General features: G+C 40.1%; 1 protein-coding gene across 2 annotated transcripts in view; it reads right to left on the bottom strand.

Moving 5' to 3' along the window:
- TSPAN9 (tetraspanin 9) overlaps positions 1-23,882 on the bottom strand; it is a 178,070-nt gene that overhangs the window by 135,250 nt on the left and 18,938 nt on the right. Inside the window, exon 3 of one of the 2 annotated variants that reach the window (XM_017830112.1) lies at positions 376-524. The exons of the other annotated variant lie outside the window; for it this stretch is intronic. Coding sequence (XP_017685601.1) covers positions 376-391 — 16 coding nt within the window. The 5' untranslated portion in view covers positions 392-524. The remainder of the gene's footprint in view (positions 1-375; positions 525-23,882) is intronic. 2 annotated transcript variants of the gene reach the window in all.

Raw genomic sequence — 23,882 nt, 5'->3', positions numbered from 1 at the left:
TCAGCCAAGGAGCAGCTCATGTTTAAGTCAGTTTAGGCTTCTGGGATAAAAAAAAAAAAAAAAAAGGTTGATTTATTAAACAAGCAAATAAATAATGAAAATGAAGGAACAGATTTGGGGATTATTAGGGAATATTTATTTGGCAGGAGAAAGCAGAGAGGACTTGATGAGACTTGTAATAGATAAATCCATTAAAAACACTGTTAACAGAATGAACCAATTAAGTCCACATCCCCAAAGCAAGTTGGCAATCAGTTTTCAACACCTGTTTTCAGACCAGGGCTTGCAGAGTTTAAACACATCGTTTAAAGTGATCTCCCCACAACCTCTAGGTCAAGAAACACAAGGTAAAAATGCACTTTCAGGACTGCTTACTGTGAATATTAGCCATAGCAGATGCGATTTTCAACCAACAACGTTCAACACCAGGTGGAGGAGGGCTGAGCGTTCTGTCCTGAATGGAGCATGTCAAAATCAGGTGGCCCACAAGTCGCAGATTGCTGAAGAGGGCAGGTACCTCCTGACTAGTAAAAGTAAGAAACAGAAAGGTCCATCCAAGATAGTCATGAATCCATATTTATTTACAAAACCTCACATTTCCCTTAACTGAAAATGTGTGGAGCATTACTTATGTACTGGGAGACAACACCTGCATCCCTCAGGGCTCCCTAGAGTCTCATAAGGATTTCCAACCAGGATCTCTTTGACTTACAGGCTCTAAAGCAAGCATCAAAAGCAGTCATTTGAAGTATTCATTTCAGATTTGTTATCAGCAGGCACTGATGTATAGGACATCCTTCCTGAATAATTAAAACACAGATAGGTCACATACAGTCCTCATCAGTACACAAATCCAAGAGCCCTGACATGGAGGAAAACTCTTTTAAGCTTTACACAACAGTCATACTGCATCCAGCAAACACTCTTTCTCTCTGGGGCACCTGGCAAGATCCTGCTTTCACTCTGATCTACCAAAGTAAATGAGAATTTTGTGAAGCTGTATTTGTCATTACCATTTCCCCCCCTTGACAAATTTGCAGAGGCTACAAAATCAGGAAGACTGGCTGATACACCAAATGGTTGTGCTGCCCTTCACAGGGACCTTGACAGGCTGGAGATATGGGCTCACAAGAACCTTGTGAAAAGTGACAAAGGGAAATGCAAAGTCTTGCACCTGAAGAGGAACAACCCCACGCACCAGTATATGCTGGGGGAAGATGGACTGGAAATCAGCTTTGCAGAAACAAACCTGGGGGTCTCGGTGGACAATGGGCTCAACATGAGCAAGCAACACGCCCTTGAGGCAAAGAAGGCCAACAGCATGTTGTTACATTAAGAGCAACAACACCATCGGGACAAGGAATGTGGCTGTTTCCCTCTACTCAGCACTGGTAAGGACACACCTGGAGTACTATCACATGTGCTGGGCACAAGACAGACATGAACATACTGGAGTGACTCCAGTGAACGGCCACAAAGATGTTTAAGGGACTGGAACATCCTCCATATGAGGAGATGCTGAGATATTATGATTAAATGTAAGAAAAATCTTTTTTTTTTCCTCTAAGGATTACCTAACACTAGCACAGATTGCCCAGAAAACTTGTGGAATGTCCATCCTTGGAGGTATTAAAAACCTGACTGGACACAGACTTGTGCAACCTGTTCTAGCTGACCCTGCTTTAAGCAAATGGATTGGACTAAAGGATCTTCAGAGGTCCTCTGCAGCCTCACTGATTCTGTGACGAACCCCAGACCAATACCAGTGTTCAACATGGCACCCTGGCAAACCTTTAACTTTGCAACTCCTGCACTCAGGAAAGCATCCTAAGCCCATTATAAAGAGAACTAGCACTGCAAAAGGAGCTGCATCCACTATCTCTTTGCAAAGGATTTAATGAAACAAACATGACAGCAGAAAGAAAAATACCTGGAATTGTCAGTTGTGTGCAAATACCCTTACCGTTTATTGAGAGGGAAGAACAGGAGATGACAAATCCAGTCAGAAGTATTTTGCTTTAAACTGTCTTAGACTGCACAAAGTAAGGTTGTATTTGCACAACAGAATTCACAATATGCATCCAGTGTAGAAATGAGGCAACACACAATGACACCTAACACTGAACACAGATGCTTTCAGTTCTCCAGTGTGCAAATAGAAGCTTTACATCGGTGATCACAGATGTCCCCTGACTTCATTTTATACAGTTTATTTTGGCACATAGATACACACATGTAGGCCACATGTGCAGGTACATACCAATGTGCCTCCTACCAATTTTGACTGAAAGGCCTATTCTGTTCCCTGGAATGAGGTTCTCCTCCCACTGGTCTAGTAAGTTAAATCTACAGGCCTTGCAGTCTGAGGATATAAGACCTCTCTTAAAGAGAACTAGAGGGAATTAGTCATGTGGATCACAAATGTTGCAAAGGAACACTATAATTAACATCTATTTTAGGCCCTTTTGTGGGATACGCAATTCCTACTGTACATGTGAAAAGCCTAATGACTTGCTCAAGGTCTCTTTTACCCACAAATGATTCAGTAAGAATTGCAGAGATACGAAGAACAAGACAGTGAGACAGAACCAAGGTACAAGTAAGTTAGAACTCCAAGCAGACCCCTAAGTCCAAATTAAGATGCACTGCCAGGCCTGCAGTAATCACAGAAGACTGTACAGAAAGAAAAGGGGCATTGCCAGAGTTTTGTTGGGAAGCCAAGATAAGTGCAAAATGGATATCATAGATATCTCAAGATAGTGAGCAGAAAGAAATTCACAAAAGCAATTGATTCAAAACACACACAAACCTAAAAATCATCTGAAAAAAAAACCCCAACAGGTTGATAAAGTATATTAAAATGAGCAGCAGTTTCATACCTGAAAATCATATTTTAGGATAAGCTATCCAATATATGATACAGCTGTGACAGTCAATGACTGACATAGCACTAAAACTGCCAAAAGGGATAAATATGCTGGCATCCAGTGTTAAATCAGATGCTGATAAGGCTAACTACAGGTACAAAGGCACCTGAAAAGCGGAGCATAGGAACAAAAAAGTGTAACCACTTTCTGATAGCGAGTCTGCAAATCTCATCCTTCAATATTTATACATCTTATGTGTGCCTCTTACCAGGGAATTCAGCCTTGCTGCAGTCAAAGGTGTAAGTACCGCTTTGGCTGCAGATCACCTAACAATAATACACATGCAGAGCACACAAATGACATTCCCCTTAGCACAGAAGGGTCTGAGGTGATAATGGGAAATGTGGTATTTGGAGACAATGATGAAACTTTAACAGCTGCAGCAGATTGGAGGGTGGAGGGGAAAAAAGAAAGGGAGAAAGCAGATAGAGATGGGGGGATGCTGAAGGACTGGAGCCAAACTAACAGCTGGGTAAAAACAGCCTAAGAGAGAGGTATCTTTGGAGCTCCCACATCCTTTTTGTCCCTCTTATATTTTACCAGTTACAGCAAAACAATAGTAGCACATAAATAAATTAAGTAGAATTGTTAATATCAACCCTGTCAGGTCATCATTCATCACATCATGAATCTTCTTTACATAAGCACATAAATACACTGATGACAAACACTACAGAAAGCCTCTCAACAGAAAAATAAATGCAAATATGACTAGAGAGCCAAGCATCAATCACTGTCATGTCCTACACAAAGAGTTTTTGCAGTTACCCAGTAGTTAAGAATTCTTGAATAAGAGTCACACAAAAAGAGAAATAAGTGAGACAAAAATTAATTTTTTGTGCTTTGTGGGGGAATGATTGGTATCCGAAGGCTGGTGCCTACTTATTCACCTCCCTGTAGGTGGTGATGATTTGGTTATGTGATAACCAACCAAACAAACAGGAGCACAGAGAGGCAAGGACAGGTGGGGAATCCCAGTAATATCTTGGGTACTCCCAGGGCCATCAAAGGAGAACGATCATCCCCTCAAAGGCTTTTATCTACACATAAATATGAGCACAAAGGCATGGGGACTTAGAAGAACTCTGCCAGGAACACAGAGCCCCAGCCCCCTGCTAGACCTGACCCAGAAGAGCCCTCAGCCCCATTGCCCAGGTGTGATACCCATCAACTCGAGAAGCGCTCACTCACCTTATAGGCTAAGGAAGGTTAGTGTCCAGGAGTATGGGACACATTATGGGATGTGGAGAAATATCATTCCAGAATTGCACAAGAATTATTATACGATGTTTAGGGTAGGAAACAAAAGCAGGGGAAGGGATGGATCCAGGTGATTTAGGGGGGAGCAAGCATGGAAAATAAAGGGACAAGAGGATAAAATGGGCCAGTCATGTGTAAACAGGTTTGCTGCTTGGATGGGACTACAGGTTTTAGAGTCTACATATCTGTGGTGTCAGCAACTGCAGTGAGTGTGTAATTGCTAGGAACTATCAAGCCACAATAGCTGGCAGCTATTTGCTGGCCAAGCAAGTAGTTAAGATAGGTGGTTTGGCAGACAGCTGTGTCTCTGGAAGTGAGGCAACTAGTGGAATTGGTTTCTGGAGAGATCAGGGTGGTCCTGGCCAACTTTTGGAGAGACTCAAGTCTAGAGGTCAACTAGAAGACCTGCTATTGGATGAACTCTATGTCCAAGGCTAACAACTGGGGGATCCACAATGCAGAAGATGCAGGAGTAAGGGGCTGTCTGTCCATGTGTGTGAGTGAGGGGGTCTACACCAGAAAGAGGAGTAGGGCTGCAGCCTTGGGGACTCATATGTTCAGATCACCATAAAATCACAGACTAATAGTAATTTTCTCTTTTTCTGCCTCATGAAAACAAAAGTCAAAAAACAGCTCTTGACAAGGAGACAATTTAAATGCTCGTGTCACCTGCAAATTCCAGCATGTTTCTAATATGTCAAGTTGACATATTAGTTGACATATTTAAGTAGGAACAGAGGAAACCATCATCTACTGATGAAAGTGTAGGAAAGAGTAGAGATGGAAGAGTCAAATTCATGGTTATTTCCATGCAATCAAGTGTGCAATACTAGGCACCAACTCCTTAGATGCACCAGTACATGTGTTCAATGCTACCTCCCGTTCCCATTTTCAGTTGTGCTGTATGTTTTGAAACTGAAGAATTTTTTTTTTTATTCTAGTTTGTCCTAGTAAAGTTAGAGGGGTGGGAAGGGAGTGGAGATTCTAGTTCTGGTCTCCAGGGCTGTGAAATATTAGCTCAAAAAACTGAGCTGTAATGGGAAATAAAACAAGGGCAAAATAGCTTAAAAGGACAAGTCATAGAGAGAAAGGACAAAGCTTTAAGGTGCCCTTTATCCCTTTATTTCCCATCTGTTTCCCTCACTTCATACAAACACCAATCTTGCTACCAAGATTCTTCCTTGCACTGATGGTGCATCTGAATTTCTAGTGTAGAGGAACAAATAATACAAGTAAAAAAAATACACAAAAGAAACTAACACCTTTGCAGGCATTCTTCACATGGCTCAAAAGCAAAAAAGAGATTGGTTAGTTTTTTTCTCCATCCCTTATAGTCACATTATACTTATTATATGAGCTTTAGAGTGGACGAAGAAAGAGCAAAGAAAGCAAGCTTACAGGAGGCCATCCTTAAACACATTACAGTGATTATTTCGTGATTTTACATTTACTTTCTATTGAATTGATTCTTCTCATGCATGCATATAGATTAAGAAAATCAGACTGCAACTGGAGTAGCAGCAGACACATTTGTTCTTTGTTATGAAAGGAGCAGGATTAGAATAATGCATGCATGTTTTTCACCACCACTCCTTTTTTTTATTATTATATTTAATTACATTTTCAGACTATGCTGTCCTGCCCCACATATATATACTTATGCTACGTGAACAGACACAACATCTCTTTGTGTTGTTCTGCATCTCAGACACTTGCATGCTTCTGATCAAACAATGAGCTGGCGGGAAAGGGAGCTGATCTTAACTCACTAAAGAAAGAGCTCAGTGAGACATGAAGATGCACAGTGGGATTTTTTTTCCAATCTAAGTTTGTCAAAATAAGGCTCCAAATGAGCCACTGTCTCACACAATACAGTTTTTTCAGTGCTTGTTTGTTTTTTTGTGGGGCAATTTTTGTTTTCACCTTATTAATGCAAACTCTACACCAAAATGCTTTATGTCGTTAGTTAGTAGGAGACAAAAGAGGCACAGGCAGGGGGTACCTCTCAGCTGAGCCTGGATATGAGAGGGGAATTCACTGAAATGGACAGACACAGATTTCAGCAGTGCAGAGGGAGCAGCTGTTGCACTGACAGTAATTAGACTGGGCTGAGAACCTGGAGGAAGGGAAAAGATAGAGCCATGAAAGACCATAAGGCAAAGGAAGACACTCATTTATGAGTCAGCAGGTTATTACAAGTTTTAGAGGTGTGGGAAATAGAGTAGTTCCCACAAGAATGTCAGCATCTTATTTGTAGAGACAAAAGCTTGTTCAAAAGCTTGAACAAGTAGTACTGATAATGCATTATATGAAACAAAAGCAGAAAATGTTGAAGTTACTACCTTTTACTTCTTTTTTTCATGTCAATGCCCTTTTCCTGCATACTGGTTACACAAAGTTATAATAGGAAAATGCAATTCCTAGTAACTGGCTGCATGAGAGGAACTTCATTTTGTCAAACTGAATACATATCACAAGCAGCATCCCATCTAGCGGATGGAAATACTGAAACAGAGGCTGGTAAAACTACTATAACAACATCACCAAGAGGTTTAAAGAACTACAAACAGAATTTCCCCACTCCCCTTGATCATATCCTTTTGTACTGAGTAACAGCTGCCTTATACAGCCAACACACTCCTCATTAGCCCAGGCTTCTAGGAAAATGCTCTCTGAAGACTGCTGACTATTCCTCTCCCTCTTCCTTCACTCCCAGTTCCAGAAGTTTCCTGATGTAATGCACTTTTCAAGACACCCAAGTGACACTCAGTTGACCACCATCTGGAAGGCAATCAGAAGCTCCCTCTAGCAAATGAATATGAATCAGAACACGAATCCCACTCCTCTTCTGCAGCAGCATAGGAATGCACAGCTGTTACTACATCTCATTTCAGAGAGGCATCAGGAACTTGACATTCATGACCACTCCAAGCACATTCTGAAACTCTGCCCTGCTCAGGTCCTCACTGGCAATCGGCCAGGCCCTTGGTGGTTGGGACCACTGTGCATGAAACGTATCACATGGCATATTGCCTTTTGTCATTTCTGGGAACTGGATTAAGTATGAGGACTGCTGCAACACTTCATCTTGCTCCCACTGCCCTCCTACCTCAAATGGAGATGAAGAATTAGTCTTTAGTCTTACAGAAATGTAGCCAACAGATGAAACGCATCCCAGCCTGCACTGTACCACTGATGCAAGTTACACTGAGTTATGGAATATGTGATGACATTCCACAGCAGACATATAAACGTAGTGCAGCAGGTTCACTAAAAAGAAATACCCCTAAATTATAATTCCTTGCTGCCTTGTCTTTCAAATCAAGGAGGTACTGTTTAGCACTTATGTGTTAGTAAAATTCTTGTGAGAACGTGCAATGGCCTAGGTCCTGTACATATTTTTATTATTAAAAACAAGACTATAAAAAACCAGGAAGAGTAGCAGGGTGAATAGCAAATAAGCTTTTAATGAGAAGTTATACTTTCAAAAGAAGGTATGTAGTTTAACATAGTTCAAGTCAGATCAGGTTAGAAAAGTTCAAGTTAGAATAGTTCAAGTCAGAAACCATGGTATGTTGGCTGCAGGAGGTTTTTGGCTTCTCTCGGTTGCAACGGGGACTTCACAGGTAGCTACATCAGGTCACTTAGCACTACCAATGCTTTGGGATCCTGCATCTAGAAGGGGAATGGTGATAAACACCCTTCTTTATAACACACTTCGGGATCTTCAGTTCTACACACCAGCAAAGCTCCTGTCCTTCACGCATCTATGAACTAAAGCTCAGTTAGTGTACAGGGAAGAGTGAGGGAAAAAGACAAGAAAATGGGAGGACGGAGAGAGAAATGAAAGGTTTAAGTGATTTTTTTTCTTCTCAGCTGTTTGACCACCACATTTGCATTGGCTTTTTTTTTATTATTATTTTCAAGAATGTTTTGGCAGTTCCCTGTTCCAGCTGTAGTGAGCAAGAAGCTGATGCAGCATCTTTGTTGCTGACAAACAGTTGGAAGTTTTGAGCCAATGAAAACAGCAACGTCCATGTACACTGTATGTTGGAGAACCAGCAACATAGCAACCATGGAAATGAGTCCTTTGGCCAGAGGGCAGGATTTATATAAGGAAGAGAAATGCTACAGTTTAAATCAAGAGCTCAACAGTACCCCCAGTCGATTGCTGGAGACTATTTTCACTACAGACTTTTTCCACTTCTGCAGCTACCCCTTAAGTTACTTAATCTCCATTGAGCCTGAGTTCACTTCTGGTTTCAGTTCAATAGAATTTGGATCCCTTGGTGCCAAGAATTTAATTCTTCTTTTTTTGTTTTGTTTTGTTTTGTTTTTAAATGAGGAAAGTCTCACACTCTTTGTGCAAGGGTGATCTCCTGAAGCTCTGCATTTTGACACAGGATTGAAATGTTGGACTGTAGCTGACACACATCAAAGCAACTGACTGCACCAAGCCACACCACGTCACACAGTCCAAAGCTACAGCCTCTATTATTACCTCAAGGTTCTCCGCTTAGGGCTGTATTCTGCAGCACAGATCCAGCCTCCCACGTACCAACAGTCTTCAAGTCACAGCCTTTGCCTGCAATGCCTTTTAACAATGCTTACAGAAACAAAGAAATCCAAGAAGCTGAAAGCAAGGCTAAAGCTCTAATGAGCACTACTGACTGCATGGGCAGAGTACACTGACCACAAAGCACTACTTAGGCAAGTACTGCCATCAATAGGCCAATGAAGACCTGGGGGCATTTGTCTACACTTCAGTTTTGCCCATATAGACAATGCTGTCTGCCTCAATCCCACCCTTAAATTGACACAGGTTGGAAATTTATACTGTGTCATCACAAAATTCAACTTGCCACTGTATATCCTGCCAGTTAGAGAACTGATTTAAACTGCAGCTCCAACAGGAAACTCACTGATATACCTCTACAAATAAAAAGACTTACAGTATAATAAATAAGCTGCAATACTGAGCTCCCATATGGCTATTACTGCATATCCACAGTGCATTTACAGCACTATGCTTTTTTTTCTCCAGCTCTTAGAGTTCCAATTTCTTTCCCATGAAACTGAATTGGAAAGCTCCCACTTCTTGCACAGCAGCTCCTGAAACATAATTCACTTGGTTGACACAGTTACACTGAAGTAGCTTACTGACATTCCACTAAATTACATATTTTCCAGTCTGCACAAGCCTCCTGTTTTTCCTGTTTACCTGTAGAAACATGAAGTTCTTCTATCACACAGAAATTCCTTTTTTATAATCTCATTTCTTCTGAGAAGTTCTGACTTTGAATTTTCTCTCAGTCTGCCTTATACAGTTGAACCATTAGCAACCCCCAGATTCTTTCATCATCTACACAACCTTGAGTGTTACTTATCTGCTTTAAAGTTACTTTATCTACCCTGCAAACTTTAAAAATGAGAACTTTAAACATTCAAGAAAGCAAATGGTGAAGAATGGCAAGACTGAAATCTAATTGTGAAGAAAAGCCAAAGAAACTACTATTAATGACATGTAACATCTGTGGTATGATCCGGGCAATCCTCAAAAAATCCTGCCATCCCTTTTCTCCAACTCAGACATGACAGCACTGAGAAGAAGCTTAGTTAATGACTTTCAATTTGTTACTAAAAAAGCTGATGTCCAGTCAGTGCAGAGCCATTAAATAAAACCATTGGCAAAACAAACCAGCACTGGGCACAACACCTGGCCATCTAGTGAGCAAAAAATTAACGTTTCCAGCAAAATTGAGGACTTTTTCTGTCACTGTTGAAAGTGTTAAACATGTCCTCAGGCATTCTGCTTTTTCCCTATATCTGATGGAGTTCAGAAGTATCCGCTGCAGCTCACTAGTCCATCTTGAAATCCACCTGGTTGGGTGGATTAATCCATGGATTAACTTTATTTGTTTTATATTACTTACAGCAATTGCCATTAATACTATATAGGCAGAAGTGATGTAGCAATTCCTACACTATCTGCTGGCTGATTTAATTAACTTTTCCTGAGGTCTCTTCTTCCCACAAACTGGTCTTGGTTCTTGTGTTTGCTCTCAAATCCAATCGAGCTGGTATTCTGTGACTCAAAGGTGCATTTATCTGCTTAGCACTTCCCTCAGTCTTCTGTTACACCTAAAAGCTTTCACAGCCCTCCTATCTTACTTGGACAAGCTAACACAGCCATAGCTTGCATACTCCATTATGATGCAATTAGAAAGGATCCCAATAGATCAACAGATAGGAAATAAAAGGATGAGAATTAATTTACGGGCTCACTTCAGGAAAAGTGAAGACTGATCAAACACAAGTAGTAAAGGTGGGCATCTCATCATTTGGGAAGCTTACAAAACATAATGGCTGCAGATTTAACTTTTCTCATGGAGATGTCTATGTTACTGTTGGTCCCAAGGAGCACTTTAGCAGCAGTCACTAAATGCAGAGCTTTAAAATAGGGAACATGTCAATCCTAAATCTCTAATAAAGGAACACAAATAACAGAATTTTCCCTAACCTGCTTTCCCCAGTTTTCCATCCACAATAAATAGCAAGTTGAGACTTCCACAAAGCTGTTGTCCTTTACCTTTGAACTTTACCTTCTGTCTCTGTTCTCAGGCTCTTAGGACTTGCCTAGCTGGATACAAGACTGGTCAATGAGCTACCTATTTGATATGAAGCACAAGACTTCTGGATTCTCTCCTTCTAACTTTGGGGTGGTAGAGAGTTTAAATCTATACAAATCAGGATGCCACAGTTCTGCATCCTTACACAATTAAAGAAGATGTCCAGTAGGCAGGGGAGAGAAAAGAAGAGGGGCAGCGCAAGGTATGCTTTGGGTTCAATTTACATTCACTCCAGGTGAATCATGTACAGATCACTGCAAAGCAGAGGAAAAAACATCTACACTGAATCAGCTATTCTTGGTACTCTTTACTCTTGATAATCAGGCACCCAAAAATTTTAAAAAATCCCACTTATAAGTTTGACAATGAGTTTCTTTCTCATCAAAAGTCAAAATCACCCTGCTGCCAAGAACATTCCTTTTTATTAAGACAGAAGTTTTGTTTTCATTAAATTTTGAAGAATTTCTATACTGTCAGTCTTCATAACTGCACTGAAATGTCACAATTTCTCCTCAAGGCTCAGCTCAATGGCATATGTTCAGATATGCTGTTTCAAGTGTTTTAGAATCCACAAATCATTGTTTCAAAGCCCTCTCTGTGAGCTGCAACACCAACAGAAAATAACCCCCACCGATCTATCTACGGAAACAAACACTACTTTTAAGCTGTTCCATCACATCAGGGAGCACTGACTTATATGTTAAAAAATAAGTAGCACAGACTATTAAGAAACCTTTCCATCTTCCAAGCAAAGTCATGTTTTACGTGAGAAAATCTTTTCTCTAGATGATATGTTGAAGAGTAATATAAAGTCTATCTAAACTGTTGTCCAGACAAACCCTATTTCCTGACCAACCCTTCCAGCTTGTATCTCAAATACATGCAGCCTCATCCCGTAGTCAGGGAACACACTGATGAGACCATATGTCCCAGGTCATTACAATTACTGTGGCTAGAAGCTGCACTGGATTTCTTAATAAGCTGAAATCAGACTGTTACCAAATCATAGCTGAAGCTATGGATGCTCTATTATGCTCTGACAGCCAGTACTCTCAGTAGGGACTATTTAAGAAACGTTGGAACTGGTTGGAAATTTCTTTATTAGCTTCAGTGTCTCTGATCTGAACCTCCCTCCAAATACGTTATGAAGCTACAAACTACATGAATTATAGACACCATCACTTACTGCTACTTGACCCAGTAAAAAGCCGGATGGAGGTCTAAGCAAGAAACAAACAAAAGATAAGAACAGCTGAGAGTGAGATTATTCTCAGCAATATGCAATTTAGGTGAAGCCTTTGAGTTCCTGGCCAGCTGCCCATGAGAATGCTGCTTAAGCCAAATTGAATACTTCTGTTCTATGGGTATTTACAGAAAGACACCAGTTATGGAGTGCTGCAGGGACAAATGAATGGGACTAAAAAAAAATTTTAAAGAAATTAAAAAGCCAGGACCAGACTTAAAATGGTACAAATACTGTGAGTTTTCCTAGCTATACCTGAAGTACCCATGACCCCAAAGACAGTTTGAATACTTAAGTATTCAGTGACTGTTGAGTCAATCATTCATTCAGTCTAATATCTAGTTAAAAGAAATTTAAAAATCAGTAATTTTAAAATTGTGGAAATTAAGAAGTTTTAATTTCTTTTTGATAGCCTCAGGCATACAGACTAATAACAGATTACATAGATTTGCTGAAATGCCCATCAGTCGGGCATAATCCACATCTTAATTCTAAAGTAGGTGGTCAGTTCTACAGAAAGGGCGACAGGGGAAAACCCACACAAAACAGCATCTGTTGTACTTATAAAAGTTAACTGTACTTCTAAAAACTGACCTGTACTTCTAAAAACTGACCTTTTCTTTTTTGGTCTTTTTTTTTTTTCCGCTCATTGCTTTTTTTTCCTTCCTATCCAATTGTTGAGAGATTCAGAGAATCTAGACAGAGAGTGCCCTGCAGAGAGGGCCCTAGGGGTGCAGGTGGGCATCAGCTCAGTGTGAGTCTCCCGTGTGTGCCTGGGCAGCCCAGAGGACAAATCACATCCTTGGGAGCATCAAACACGGTCAGAAGAGGGGAACATCTCACTGTGCTCACCTGGAGTGCTGAGTGTGGTTCTGGGCCCTATGATATAAGAGGGATGTGAATGTCCTTGAATGCATCCAGTGGAAGGCAACGAAGCTGGAAATGGTTCAAAGCTGCACCAGGGAAGGTTCAGACTTGACGCTAGGAAGTATGTCATTACTGAGTGGGTGATAGACACTGGAACAGGCTTCCTAGGGAAGTGGTCAATGTCCCATCCCTGTCAGTGTTTAAGAGGCATTTGGGAAATGCTCTTAATGATATACTGTAACTTTTAGTCAGCCCTGAAGTGGTCAGACAGTTGGGCTAGGTGATAGTTTTACGTCACTTCCAAGTGAAATATTCTATTCTATTTTATTCTCTTCTATGTTTCTTTTTTAACTTTTGTGGTTTGAGTTTCTTCCAAGTCTCCTGAAATCCTACGTTCTTGTCCAGTTACAGTTAATATAGCGTAAAGCTGTACTATCCCCATTTTAGATCCTTACCACACCATTATCAAGAACTCCTTATAAGCTGTTAGCTCCAGTGTAATTTTCAGATCAACCAGTTCTGTAAGAACGCTATTAGAACAATATATTGGGTACTTAAGCAAAACCAAAGTAAGAATTTTCCAGGAAGATGTGTCAACTAGAGGCTATAGCAAACAGAACAATTTTTCATTTTCATCTCATTGTACTCTACTGCCTGTCATTGCTGGCATAGCAATAAACGAAACTACCAAAGAGGGAGGTCTCAAAGACAGGTTCTTGATTTGGTCTGCTCATGCCCACTGAGAGGTCAGCACACTTCAAATTCATTTGGATACACAAGGACATGCTTTCTCATTCAAACCAATCTTTCCCAAACTCTAGCAAAAGGATGGGTTGGAGGCGAGAGGTGACTGACTTAGGACTGATGGTCCTTTTATCTGCATTTCATTTGCAACTAAAGCAACTATACCACAAAATATGCTCTTAGAGGCTTTCAATAAACACAACATTGCTGTTGATAACAAAACAAACAAAAAAACCCCAAAACCCAACAAATAAAAAGTCCCTATGAAGCAAAACTTTTTTTAACAAATCCCTTTACATATGCAGATCCTCTGGACATCTCAACTGACCACTGAAGTAACTAAGAGCACAGGATTTCACTTAGTAGTTCCTCTCTGACAACCATCACTTCTAGTTCTGTGTTTTTGGAAAGGTGTTTTGCAAGGTCTTGCCAATTTTGCTTTAGTTACTTCCAGTTAAGGATGTTTAAAGCTATTTTGAACCAATGCACACACCAGAAATTCATGAAATCACTAAAGGAATCATTAGGACATAAATCACACATTACCCAATCCTATCATATATGCATCTCTTGGTTTATGCATAAGAACATAATGGCCCCTTTCACCATGAAATATAGTTTACGTATTCAGGAAAAGCAGAAAGGTGCCACTGCCAATCCTATCCTGTTCTTCTAGAAACATGCAATTTAAGTGTATTATCAAAATGCAATAACCTACCTCTTCATAAATCTTCAAATGCTTCTAGACTGAAATCTTCTAATACTATCTTTTTTAGAAACTACTCAAAACAACTTTCATTATTAAAAAATTGAATTATTTTCTTCTCATTCAAAACATTTTCTCTCCGTTTTCCTTCATTTTTATAGCCTGCAGTTAAAAAACTATCCCGGATATTTCCTTAAGTCTAAGGTACCTCCTACAACTAAGAAGACAACACAGGTCAGATTTTAAGCAACTGGCAGATTTAGCTTTGTACAGAAGGAAGGAGCTATAGGATTACTTTAGGAACACAGTTGCATAGTGCAGATGTGCTAATACACAGCACCCTATGTCACTCAGGAGCAGGTAATATCTGAATGATTTAGATACCAGCATTACTACTAATGATTTCCCACATTGTCACATATGGGAAATACACTAAGCAATCATATCAAAGTTCATCTGTGAGAAGTTCATGCACTGTATGACTCACGACAGAAATAAATCTACTTGAAAATACATTTCTTTTTAGGGATTTATTTTGCTGTTTTTGTTTCAACAGGGTTTACAATCATTGTTTATGACCCAGAATAAAAATTGCTGTGACAGCATTGGTTGTGGGAAGCTGTAACTAATCACAAGTCAAAGCTGATCAAATGCTCATAGTTTTGCCTCATTCTTAAAGAATGACCTTATCGTACAACAAATAAACCTATTATGCACTTTCCCCTCCCCAAAATCCTCTATAAAAATGAAATGTAATATTATGCCACTTGGCAATGTATCAGGACTTATGGCCTATAAAGGGAGAGCTAAAGGCTGTACCAGATGCTTCTTCATCAGAAAACTAAGACAAACTGGAGCAAGACAGGAGAGGCCTTTGTTATTGCTAATGATTTCATGTTTGTTCTTGGGATCTTGACACCCTTAGGGTGGAAGAGACCATTACATTAGTTCCTCACAGACTTAACTAACTTACAGGGAGAATTTAAGCTATTCAGATCACCAGCCAAACCAATATAGTGATGCTGTTACAGACAGCAGTCCAATTCATTTTATACTGAAGGAAACACAGGGGCAAACAAGCAGTAACTACTGGCTGCTGCAACTCTTCCACTGGGAGAATGTTTCTCAACTCCTGATCTTCCAGAGATAGCGGAATTATGAAGGAAAGTTCATCTATTTTACTCCTGTGACTTCCTCACACAGCCACACCATATTGCATAACAGAGGAAAAATGGCTATTGCTGCACTGCCCTCATTCCACCCAGACAGACTGCAGTGGAGTACAGGAAGATATTCAACATCTTCCTCACACTGCACAGAGAAGAGATTTGACATGGAAGAGAACAAGACTCATGGCCTACTGCAGGATTTTTTCACAGTCTTGATTTTGTTTCACTTCTGACTGCTCAGGTCTAGCCTGCCCTTAGGCCATGCAGTGTGCTGATCAGCACAGCTCAAACAAGATCAAAATGAAAGCTGGTGGTGCAGGAGAGGTAAATGATAATGAATGAATGGTAGCACGATTTTCTATGTCAAAAGCATCAAAGCTTTATATTTTTGGATAAGTACTTTTTCCTTTAAATTCTCACACACTAGAGGAAGCTGTAATGGACTAGGAAAATCTAAACTTGTGAAAGAAATTTTCTCCCGAGAGCACAAAGTAACTGCTGCCAGGACATTGCATAACCAGGCATAAAATGAAGCAAGCTACTGAAAGAGGCTAGTCTTCCAATCACTCATATTTTAAATAGGAAAGCAGAAAGGGGGAAATACCAAAGCAAAGCTTAGTTATGTACTAGGACCTTTAAATATGAAACCTTAATATTAGAATATAGAAAGTGCCTACTACAAAGTGATTTCTTTTACAGGAGCCACATCTGAAGAAGTATGGCCCATTAAGCACTCAAGCTCAAATGCAATCTGCTCTCAAATGTCATCAGAAGAGCAGTGGCTTTCCACCAGTCTATTCCCTAACACACAGCTGCAGTTTCATCTGTTAAATATAATGATAAAAATAGCCAATGAAGGTTTATTGCTCCTTTTGTCCTGTGAAGGCAATGCAGTTCAAAGAGAGGGAGCAGACATTTATCCTTGACTGTAAATCATCAAAACAATTTACAGCTGGTTTAATTTCTGCACATCTACAAACGGTGAGATTGCATAGTGACAATTTAGGGCATAACCACAACACCACAACTGGGCCTCATAGGGAGAAAATTTGACTCTCAGCAACTTCTCTTCTGTTGTTTATAAATAAAGCCTACATATAATCTCTCAATTTGCAAGACTGGCAGCTAGGAACAAAACAAAAGTGCTATGGTTTTGCTCATTTTAATTGGTTCCTTCTTCTGATTCAGAACCAATAAGAGAAAGAAAACTGCTCTACTACCGCATTTTTTTTAGAATGTTATGCAAATCCAGCTTTTACTAAAATAATGGTATAGCACTGTCCAAAAACCAAGCAGCCCTGCACTTTCCAGAACCCTATATGAAAAGAATTAAGCAAGCATCAACCATTTTCAAAATCTGCCCTATCAATCAGCATAGGCTGGAATGAATGCTTATGTTATGTCCAAAACTGCCAAAAAAGTTTCAGAGATAACAGATACTCTCTGCAACATAAAATGGAAACGATGGCAGAAAAAAGCAAGCAAAGTCACAAAACCTGCAGTACTTTCAGGATATCACAACAAAAAGCAATAAAGCCGTTCTACTCACAGTGACTCCAGCTCAGGCCTTTTTCTCCTCGAACTTGGGAAAACTGCAATCCATTTTTTGGAATCAGTATCAGCATCACACAGCCAAACCATGCAGGCCACTTTTCTTTTTCTTTTTTTCGCCAATATAATAAATTTTTCATTTTTTATCTCCTATTGTCACTATAGCTTAGGTATTTTAATTCTTCTATCCACCTCTGAAGCTAAAGAAAAGGTTTTGACAAAAACAGACAAAATTTCCTTATAATTACATAGTTCCAGAAGCTTAGCTTGAAAGAGAAAACGCTATGTCCTTACTATTAGTACAAAATTTCTAGGGTACAAGATTTTCTTAAGAGAGGTGCAGATTACTTTTCAGATCACATCATTTGCAGAGAGGAAAACAAATATCTGACACCAAGTCAAGGAAAAATCAGCCTAATATCTTACACGAGTCATAAGAGCCTTTCCTAAAGCCTTACTGATATTATTTTGTCACTGTTCCAAACACCATTCAAAGTTCAAGTGCAAATAAACATTTGATTACTCAGCTGCTGAAAAATATTGTTCAACACTTGCAGTAAGCATAATGGATTCAAAGCAGAAAGAAAGGAAATAAACCCCAAAAAGATACATAAGCAACAACCTCACAAAACAGAATAGATTCTTACTTTAGAATCAGAAGAGATGAATATCACATCTCTCACAATACACCTGTGATACAACTTACACTTTTCACTGGGTATTTCACCACACTTTTTAAATTAAGACATGTAATACTTCCAATTTTAGGTTTAAGTAAAGAAGAGCTCCTTTGGCAATTTTCATGAGACCTGTGAAAATAGTAATTTTTAACTGTTTTGACCTTTCCTTTCTAAAGTGTGCATATTGGATTATGTTTTCTAGTTGCTGAGAGGATAGAAAACCATCTGGAAGGACAGAAGTTGCCATTTTGAAGCTCTGCTAGGGCAAAAAAGATGACTGTAAAGCAAAGCACAGGATAAGAAAAGATCAACTCAAATGTTTCGGAATTTAATTTAAAATTACATATCAACAAAACCTACGAAATTAATTGTAAGTGCTATAATATTAACTTTTACTTTCTTGAGAAAAATGAACAGAAGGAATCTTTAACACATTCCCATCTCTGGCAACTCTCCTCTGGTTTCTGAAACAAGGTGGTTCGAAATACTCATCAGACAGGAAACACAAGAAGTATGTCTTCAGAGCTAATAAATTGTGAAACTATTCTCCCTCCTTGACTACTGATCAGTCTAACTGCATGATACAGCTAGAGGCAAAAAGAAAGCTAGAAAGTTAAAAACTAGATTTTTAGGTTTTAAAAAGATTGAAAGAATTAAAGCAAATTAATCGCTAAAAATAAGCATCGCATAACTGGCAGCTAACAAAACTCCTTTCTCCTGGTAAGGAAGAATGAAAGCTGTTCTCCTAAAGCTGGTTTTCTGAAAGAACTCGAGTGTTTCAACCGCCCTCTAGTGTTAAAATGAACGCACAGGCAAGCCAAGAGGAAGGTTGAAAAGATGCTTCAGTTAAGAAACTAATCACTATGGCTTCTTTTTAACCACTGTAAAACTAAAAATTATAAATCAGATTTTTAAAATACCAGTGGGCACTTCTGTCTTAACATGAAGGTTTTCAAACCTTTTCTGTAATCTGCAATTTTGCCTCACAGCAGCTAGCTACTGAAATGAAATAATGGGAGATCTTTGACTCAACTTTAGCCCTATATTTCTGTGGAAACTGGAAACAGTGCCCAAGAAAAATTTCTGCTTAATGCTAAAAAGTTAATTTATTAGAATTTTAAAAGAGAAAATAATCAGTCATCTATTTCCATAGCCCAAGATGTAAGACAAGCAAATACTAAAACTAAAGGAGAAACACTGGCTTTTACAATTCACTTTATTTAAAATAAATTGTTTATATACAACCATAGCTGAAAAATTCTCCTTTTCCTCCTGAGGTCCCACATACAAATTTTGAGTTTAAACAGCATGCAGAACAAGGAAAGCTCAGAGGCAAACCTTCTCTGAAGGTCCTAAAGTCCTTTACCAGCAAATTAAGTGACATCTTGAGCACCAATAACAAAACAAAGCTAATATGGTGAAAAGTGACACTCCTAAGAACATTAGGTACTTACAGAAGAAAGAGAAATGTTCTAACAGATAAGTTTTATAATGGGCTAAAATAGGAAAATACAGATCAGGGATTTAATGCCTAGGAAAAGACATCAACCCCATGTTTGGATTGCTACATCAAATTCAGCAAGGGTTACTACTGAGGGAGCGAGGGCCCAGTCTAAAGCTGGATATAATGCACACAGTTTAATGGAAATCATCAGAACCATTATTCATGGGTGGATTTGTTCTATGCAATACAAAGCTTTTACTCCAAGCTAGTACTGACCAAGTTTGCTGCAGAAACAGTGACGGTGTAATCACATCAGGAGAGTGCTGTTCCTGATCTAATTAATTCTGCTGAGAGATAAGGGTGATTAGCTCAGCTGTAACACTGTAATAACACATCTATTCTTCTTTCAGGATTTAGATAATATCTCCACGTGATACCACAGGTGTGTACACCTTTTGTCAGTAATAACAAGGGATTTTCTGAACACAGTCTACGGTGTACTTCTGTCTTCAAAAGATCAGGGATCCTGGGATCCCTGGGAAATCACAGAATCAAGGAGGTTGCTCTTGAGATCATATCATCATGTCTTGAGGTGGCTCTTGAGATCATATCATCAACCCCCTGTTCACAGTGCCAGCTACAGCAGGTTGCCCAGGACTGTGTCCAGTTGGGTTTTGAGTATATCTCCCAAGATGGAGACTTTGCAACCTCTCTGGGCAACCCATTCCAGTGTTTGACCATGTTCACAGTTAAAAAAATGTTTTAAATTGTCCTGTCAGTGGGCAGTACTGAGTCTGGCTCCCTCTCTTCATTCCACCCCCTCCATGAGGTGTTATACACATTGATAAGATTTTTTCCCTTTGAGCCTTCTCTTCTCCAGGCTGAACAGTCCTAGATCTCATTGCCACTCCTTATATGAAAGATGCTTCAGTCCCTTAATAACTTTTGTGGACTTTTGCTGGACTAGCTCCAACATGTCCATATTTTTCTTTTGCTGAGAAGCCTACAACTGGGCACAGTACTCCAGCTGTGGCTTACTAGTACTGAGTGGAGAAGAACCACCTTCCTCAAACTGCTGGAAATGCTCTTCCTGGTGCAGTCCTGAATGCCGTTGGCAGCCTTTGCCACAAGAGTGCATTGCTGGCTCATGGTCAGCTTGTCATCAACCAGACACTGCAGAGCTACTTTCCAGAGGTCAGCCCACAGCACTCACTGGTGCATGAAGCAGGTACACATTCTTGGAACACATTTCTGTGCAGATGCAGATGTTGTTGGTGAGTGGGAAGAGTCAACATAGATTAATCAGTGACGAATCATGCCTGACCAACTGGATTTGTGGACAATGGGAGAACACTGGATGTCATTTACCTCAGCAAATCTTTTAACAGTCTTTCACAGTGCCTTTGTTATCCAAGTAATGACACTACAGTCTGGATGGGTGAACAACTAGACAGGTAAAAAACTTCTTGGAAGGTTGGGCTCACGGAATAGTGGTTGAAGTTCATACTCTATGCTGCAGCTCCAGCAATGAGTAGAGTACTGCATGGGTCTATCTTGAGGCTTATCCTGTTTAACATCTTCATCAGTGACCTGAAGACAGTGACACACTACTCTTTCATCAAGTTTGCTGATGACAAAAAACTAGGGGGTAAGTTCCAGGGCAGAGCTACCCTTCTGAGGGACTAGATGGGCCAGAGAAACAGGCCACCAGGAACAGACGTCTGCTGAAACGTGACAACTCTGTGGCAACTAGAGTAAACAGGATTCAGAATTGCAATGAAGGCTAAAAGCTTACTGGACTGTATCCACAAGAGCATACATAGTAGATAATGGAAGTGGTCGTTTTCCTGCACTCAACACCGTACTAAATCTGGTTCTGGGCCTACAGTAAAAGAAAGACATTGATAAAAAGTGTGGAACTGTTGGAGTGAGGCCAGAGGAGGGACATGGAGATCAGAGGGATGGAGCTCCTCTCCAATGAAGACATGCTGAGAGTTGGAATTGTTCAGCCTGGAGAAATGAAGTCTCTGGTGAGACACAGCAGTCTTCCAGTACCTAAAGGGGGCCTGAAAGCTGGAGAGGGACATTTTACAAGGGCATGCAGTGATAGGATGAGGGGGAACGGTTTCAAACTGAAGGAAAATCAATTTAGATTGGATATAAGAAAGAAGTTTTTTGCAATGAGGGTGATAAAACACTGGCACAGGTTGCCCAGAAAGGTGGTAGGTGCCCCATCCCTGGAAACATTTAAGGCCAGCTGGGATAGGGCTCTGATGTAGTTGATGATGCCCCTACTCATTGCAGGGGGGCTTTAAAAGGTTCCTTCCAACCCAAATTGTTCTATAAGAAACCTGAACAAGTCCAGCCAAAAGGTCAGTAAATTGCTCAGGGAATTAGAGCACTGGGCCTGTGAGAAAAGGCTGATGAAATAGGGCTTGTTTCATCTATGAAGGCTTTGGGTAACATAGGAGCAGACTTTCAGTTCCCAAAAGAAGGTTACCAAGAACACAGAACCAGGCTCTTTATGGAAGTATGTGGCTGGAGAACAAGAGACAACTGAAGCTGCCACAGGATATTAAAAATCACTGCTCTGAGGTATTGGAACAGGTGTCTGAGAGATTGTGGCATCTACATCCATGTAGATTTTCAAGAACCACCTGGACAAAGTCTGAACAACTTAGTCTGAAGTCAGCATTGATCTTGCTTTGAGTAGGAGCTGGCCTAGATGACCCCTGGGGGTCCGTCCCTTCCAACCTGAATGATTCTGCAAGTAACATCACCTTATAAACCTAAGCACAGGGAGTCTGGAGTATCATAGATTCAATGCCCTTTCTGATAGTAACATCATAAATATCAATATTTATTTATTGTTGGGTGCATTTATAAATGCAGTTTTATAAAATGGTATTTGAAATGGCTTTAACATCTGACATATGCCTATACCAGGATTTCCTGTTCTACATGCAATGCACAAGGAGCACTAGCATATGTTTGTAGCATTGAGGAATGTTTGAGCTGCTCACCCACAGCTTATGTGCTTAGTTAGCAGCATTTGTTTCAAGAAAATTTAAAACAGTGTCCCCACTCCCTCCATATGCTTCCTTCAGTACAAACATACTGATACGGGTACCAAGATGTACAAGGTCGTATAGACGCAAACTTTTAATCAGGCTGGAAGAAAGTCTTTGGAAAGCTTCCATGACACAGATGGTTGCCCCTGGCCTGTGTATCACCCCTATAGTGCCATTACCCTTACTGTATCTGCTCCATGAGAGCCATCATTAGCATGAAGACTGCCAGTTGTAGAGCAGTGTCAAGTATCTCATCATGGTAGTCAATGATAGGGCCCACATTTAATATCATTAATCTGGATCAAAGCTTCATGTCAATCACGAGTAAACTTGCTGACACAAACTCTGAGAGCAGCAATAACCCAGCAGGGCCAAACCAAATCACTGCCTGGAATGTAGAGTCTGATGTAATACTTGGCTTCGAGTTGCTCCCATGATTCTCAGTTACACATACAGTAACAGTCACCCACATTACACAGATACTTTTGTTCAGTAGTTTTGTGAAATCTGTCAAAAAAATTCAATGCTGTTCACACCAGTATCAGCAGTAGGCATTACATCACAGTAAGCACACTGAATCTTTGAAGCACAGTTAAATATTTAGGAAAAAAGACAAATACAGTTTTAAAGCAGAGAATTATGTTTATAAATATTTGATAGGAATGTCAAAGTCTCTAAAGGAGACTTACAGACTTAAAGAAGTTTCAAAATCACTTTGGTCAGCTACATACTTTCGTGGCAGTGCTGCTGCTTTAAGCACATTCTCAGCACGATAATACAATTCTGCTGCATGGGCATGCTCAGATACCACAACCAGCACATGTACTATCCTTTGGGAATCTCTGAGTTCATACAGCATCTAGTCTGACATCCACCCACTTTTACAAAACGACTCATCTAACCCAAAGGCAATTTCCCATCATCTTTGTTGACCATCCAACAGCTGTGGGCACACTGATTCCCCAGGGGCCTGCAGCCTGTTTCCTTTCTCTCCTTTTCCTGACACTCCCTTAATATACTCTCATTTCACGACAGCAGTTACTGAAATGGGAGGAAAATGTCTCCATTTTTGCTGAATAATAAGCATGCCTCCAATCGAATATGACAACCTTCCTGTCACATGGTGATGCAGTCACGTTCTGTGTCCTTACACTACCAGAAGGTCACCAGTTCCCACGAACTTCCTGTTTGTGGGCACTATGGTCAGATCAGAGCAGACACACCGTGATGCACAGTCTGTTCGTGTCTCACTTAAGAAAACATTAGCTCAGTCTGGAAATGCCGAGTGCTATGGTCAAACAGAAAGGGACAAGAAAATCCTTAACTGAACTTAATGGGTGGAGAATAGACTTAAGAGCTGAAACCAGATATTTAACATCCTTCACCGGGTAGGATTTCTTGTGTATTACACTTGGTATTCACTACCTAACTGTATCCCCAAACTGGTTTAAATGCCCTTAACTCACAGCCCTTGTGAGTCCTCACCTCGATGATGGCTTCCACAATCTATAATGATGATACAAGGTATGACAGGAACCGCACAATTTGCTTTCATTGTTTTTCCCATTTCTGAGTTTCAGTGAACCTCCCC

This window comes from Lepidothrix coronata, unplaced genomic scaffold (genome assembly GCF_001604755.1).
Source record: "Lepidothrix coronata isolate B3197 unplaced genomic scaffold, Lepidothrix_coronata-1.0 Scaffold174, whole genome shotgun sequence".
Lineage (NCBI taxonomy): Eukaryota > Metazoa > Chordata > Aves > Passeriformes > Pipridae > Lepidothrix > Lepidothrix coronata.
This window is presented reverse-complemented; position numbering and strand designations above follow the sequence as displayed.